This window comes from Vanellus vanellus (genome assembly GCF_965231255.1).
Source record: "Vanellus vanellus genome assembly, chromosome: 3".
Lineage (NCBI taxonomy): Eukaryota > Metazoa > Chordata > Aves > Charadriiformes > Charadriidae > Vanellus > Vanellus vanellus.
The window spans coordinates 66011921-66015587 of record NC_138907.1 but is presented as its reverse complement, the minus strand read 5'-3'; the positions used below and the strand labels follow the sequence as shown (position 1 = coordinate 66015587).

General features: G+C 59.2%; 1 protein-coding gene across 1 annotated transcript; it reads left to right on the top strand.

Moving 5' to 3' along the window:
* Positions 1–1069: 1069 nt before the first annotated feature.
* TCF21 (transcription factor 21) lies at positions 1070–3211 on the top strand (the record flags this gene model as incomplete). Its single annotated transcript, XM_082480671.1, has 2 exons — positions 1070–1519; positions 3122–3211. 2 exons carry the CDS (start codon positions 1070–1072, stop codon positions 3209–3211), a joined length of 540 nt encoding a protein of 179 aa, XP_082336797.1.
* Between the last annotated feature and the right edge of the window lie 456 nt (positions 3212–3667).

The window sequence follows — 3667 nt, the reverse complement described above, 5'->3', positions numbered from 1 at the left end:
CTCAGCAGCAGCCATGCTGACCCTCCCCAGCGGCACGGTGCTCTCCCTCGGCTCGACAGGGCTCTGCCGGGATCGCGGCCACCCAGCACACCTGTGGACCGGGCAGCCTCCGGGATGCTTACAGCTGGGGGGACTCAAAGAGTGAGAGGGGACGGGGACTTGTCAGAGGTCACCCAGGAAGGCTGGAAGAAGTCAGATCCTCCTGCTTCCAACCCCTGGGCTGTGCCGGCGAGGTCCACGCTGCCGGCCAGGCGGTGGAGCGCTCTCTTCCTGGAATACACTAGTAGCTGGACAGGATGCGTTCGCAAACATAATCATTCACAAATCTCCCCCAGATTAGGTTACAGGACAGCGTTTCGACGGCACGCATTACAGAGCTCCCTGGAAGGCTTGGCTGGTGGATCTGCTGCTCGCTCTGCTCATGACCCATTTTGGCTTTCTTCAAGAATCATGACACCAGCTGCCTGGGTCATCTAGGAGGCAGGGAGGGGGAGAGCAACCCTGGGCTGGAAAGGGAAGTGGGGAAGGAGAAGAGGAGGAGGAGGAGGAGGAGGAGAAGGAGGAAGGGGGAGGACAGAAAGACAGAGTGGGGGGAGAGAGCGAGCGAGTTGCTTTGCTCCAGTTGTGAAGATTTGAATCCCAGTTCCGAACTCTCAGCAAAGGCTTGCCGGGATACCTCATTCCCTGTCCTGTGCAAAGGTCTGTGATTGGGGATGTGGTGTGCTCAGCGGGCAGGGCCCCTCCCCTGGGCTGGATCCGCCTCTCTTATCCCCCAGATAAATTACTAGTGTCCTCACTAAATTCCTCGGCTTTCTCTCTCTCTCTCCCTCTCCCTCTCTCACACACGCTCCCTCCCTCCCTCAAACACGGGCAAAGCGGGATTGGGGGGCGGGAGGGCGGGGATCCTCTCTGGACTGGTATTGCGCCTTAGTGCTGGGGGGGGGGGAGGGAAGGGGAGGAAAATACTGGTGCCCCTTCTCTCCTCTGCCGCCTTGAAGTAGATTTGAGGAGCTGCCCTTCCTTCCTCCCCCTCCCCCCTTCCCGCTGGTCCTTTGGCATCTTCCAGACCATGTCCACTGGGTCCCTCAGTGATGTGGAAGATCTGCAGGAGGTGGAGATGCTGGAGTGTGATGGCCTGAAAATGGATACTAACAAAGAATTTGGGGCGTCCAACGAGAGCAACGAGGAGGGATCCAATGGCGAGAATGGCTCCCCTCAGAAGGGAAGAGGGGCCTCGGGCAAGAGGAAAAAAGCTCCCCCCAAGAAGAGCCCTTTAAATGGAGTGAGCCAGGAGGGAAAGCAGGTCCAGAGAAATGCTGCCAACGCCAGGGAGAGGGCGAGGATGAGGGTCCTTAGCAAAGCATTCTCCAGGCTTAAGACCACCCTGCCCTGGGTGCCCCCAGACACCAAGCTTTCCAAACTGGACACCTTGAGGTTGGCCTCCAGCTACATCGCTCACCTGAGGCAGATCCTGGCCAATGACAAGTACGAAAACGGCTACATCCATCCAGTCAACCTGGTAAGTCACAGCCCGCCCGGGCCAGGCACTCTGTGTGGCGTGCATGGGGAGAGGTGGGTGAGAAGCCGGGATGGGTCATGTGCAGGGAGAAACTTTTGCTGTGCTTCTCACGGAAAGTCTGGTGGCAGTGGGGTGGCAAGGGGTACTGTGTGAGGGGACAGGCTCCCAGCTGCCCTCCCGCCCTGCGCCCCGACAGCGGAGGCTCCCGGGCCCCATCCGCTGCTCCTGGCAATCCCCTTCAGGGGACAGGCAGGGGCCACGCTGGCCACAAACAGGCAGGGACAAGGCTTTACTGCCCCAGAAATGCCTGAGAAACCTCAGCAGGTTGGTGGCAGCTTTCTACCTGCAAGCGGGCGGAGACAGGAATTTGGGTAGAGAAAGGTATGTTTTAGGAAGGACCAAAGCCAAGGACCCAATATTCTTCTTATCCCTCCTCTCTATCCCAACATTTCCTGCCATAATAATCCTCAAGCCCTCGCTTTTTAAAGACAGAGCTCTTGGGGCTCTACGCTCAGCCGCTCAGATTTTCTGGGTCCGGGACATTTCTCCTATCCGTGTAAACTGGCAAAGGAGAACTAAATACCAGTGCAGACTCCCCAAGGAGGGTGTCTGCCCCAGGCACACTCCACAAAGCCTCCCTGGGCTGCACAGTGTTCCTCCTGCGGCTCCCACCACCCACAGAAAGTTTTCCCGAGCAGTCCAGGGTCTCCCCGCCATACCCAGCCGCCAGAAACATCCAGCTTCCACCTCTAAAAATATGTGCAACTGATGCAAACCAGGGGTGGGCAAGATCTGCCTGGGCTCTTTTTAGACATACAACCTTTACATTGCGCATACATGCGGACCCTGCCGGATAAAGGGATGGCAGAGGGGGTCTGGCAATGTTTCCCTGGGGTCCGGCTCTGCCTTTTGAGCTCTGGACTCTGGGGGAAAAGTACATTACCCACTGAGTCAGCTGATAGGGACCTGGGAGATATTTTTTTTGCTAAAACCAAAATCCTCAGCACAACAACACGGGAAAAAAAAAATAAAGTAAACCAATACCAACACTCAATCCAACTATAACCTCCTCCCCTCACACAGGGACACCAAAATTTGCCCCCCGAGCAGCGGGACACCGGGGGCAGGGGGGCGGCCAAGGGCGCCGGATGGCGGCGACGGGCCCGCGACAGGCCGTGGGGCGGCTCCCGCGGGGAAGAGCCCCCCACACCGGTCACGACCGAAGGCGGGGGGCGGCGCGGCTGCAGCCGGGGTGCCCGCGGCGGCCGCGCCAGTGGGACGCGGATGCGCCGGAGTAGCCGCGGTTCCCTTCGCCCTCCCTCCCGCCGCGGATCAGACGGGCTCCGCCGCCCCCGGGGACGTCCCGGGGGGAGCCCGCCGCGGCCGGGAGGCGAAAGGCAAAAGGGTCCTCGCCGAAAGCAGCGGCGGCTTCCCCGGCCCCAGCCCCGCTGAGCGCGGCCAGAAGCGGGCTCCGGCGGCGGATGGCGGGCTCCATCCCCCGGGATGCTGCCGAGCCGGACCCGCTGGCGAAATAAGCGTTGCAATGTGCATTTTTTTTCCCTATGTAACCCCCTTCCCACCCGTGTCTTTTCCTGGCTACAGACTTGGCCTTTTATGGTAGCCGGCAAACCCGAGAGTGACCTGAAAGAAGTGGTGAACACAAACCGCTTGTGCGGCCCGACGGCATCCTGAGCCCCGGCGGCCGGGCCAGCAGCCTCCCGGCGGGGGCGAGCAGCGGGCGGCGGGGCGGGCAGGGACACGCCGCGGCCCCGCCGCTGCCCCGGGCCCCGGGGAGAGCCACGGGGAGAGCCGCTCTCCCGGCGCAGAGGAGACCAAAGGTGCCCTAGCAAAGACTCCACCCCGAGAGATCCCGACTCTATTTAACTTTATTAAATGCGTGTACAGTCGAGTGTCCTGCAACAAGAGCCTTGCTGGTTCAAGCGCTACTAGAGAAAAGACAGAGATCAAACAAAACCTACCACGCGTGTATCTTTTGTCTGAGACCTGTGAAATATGTAGATGCCTAGAAAAACTGACTTTGACAGTCATCTCTATGAAGTAATTCACCCTAAAGATATATAGATATATTTTCTTCAAGCAGGTTCTGCTCTATTTCTGTGAATAAACCTTCCTTTCCACTGAACACGG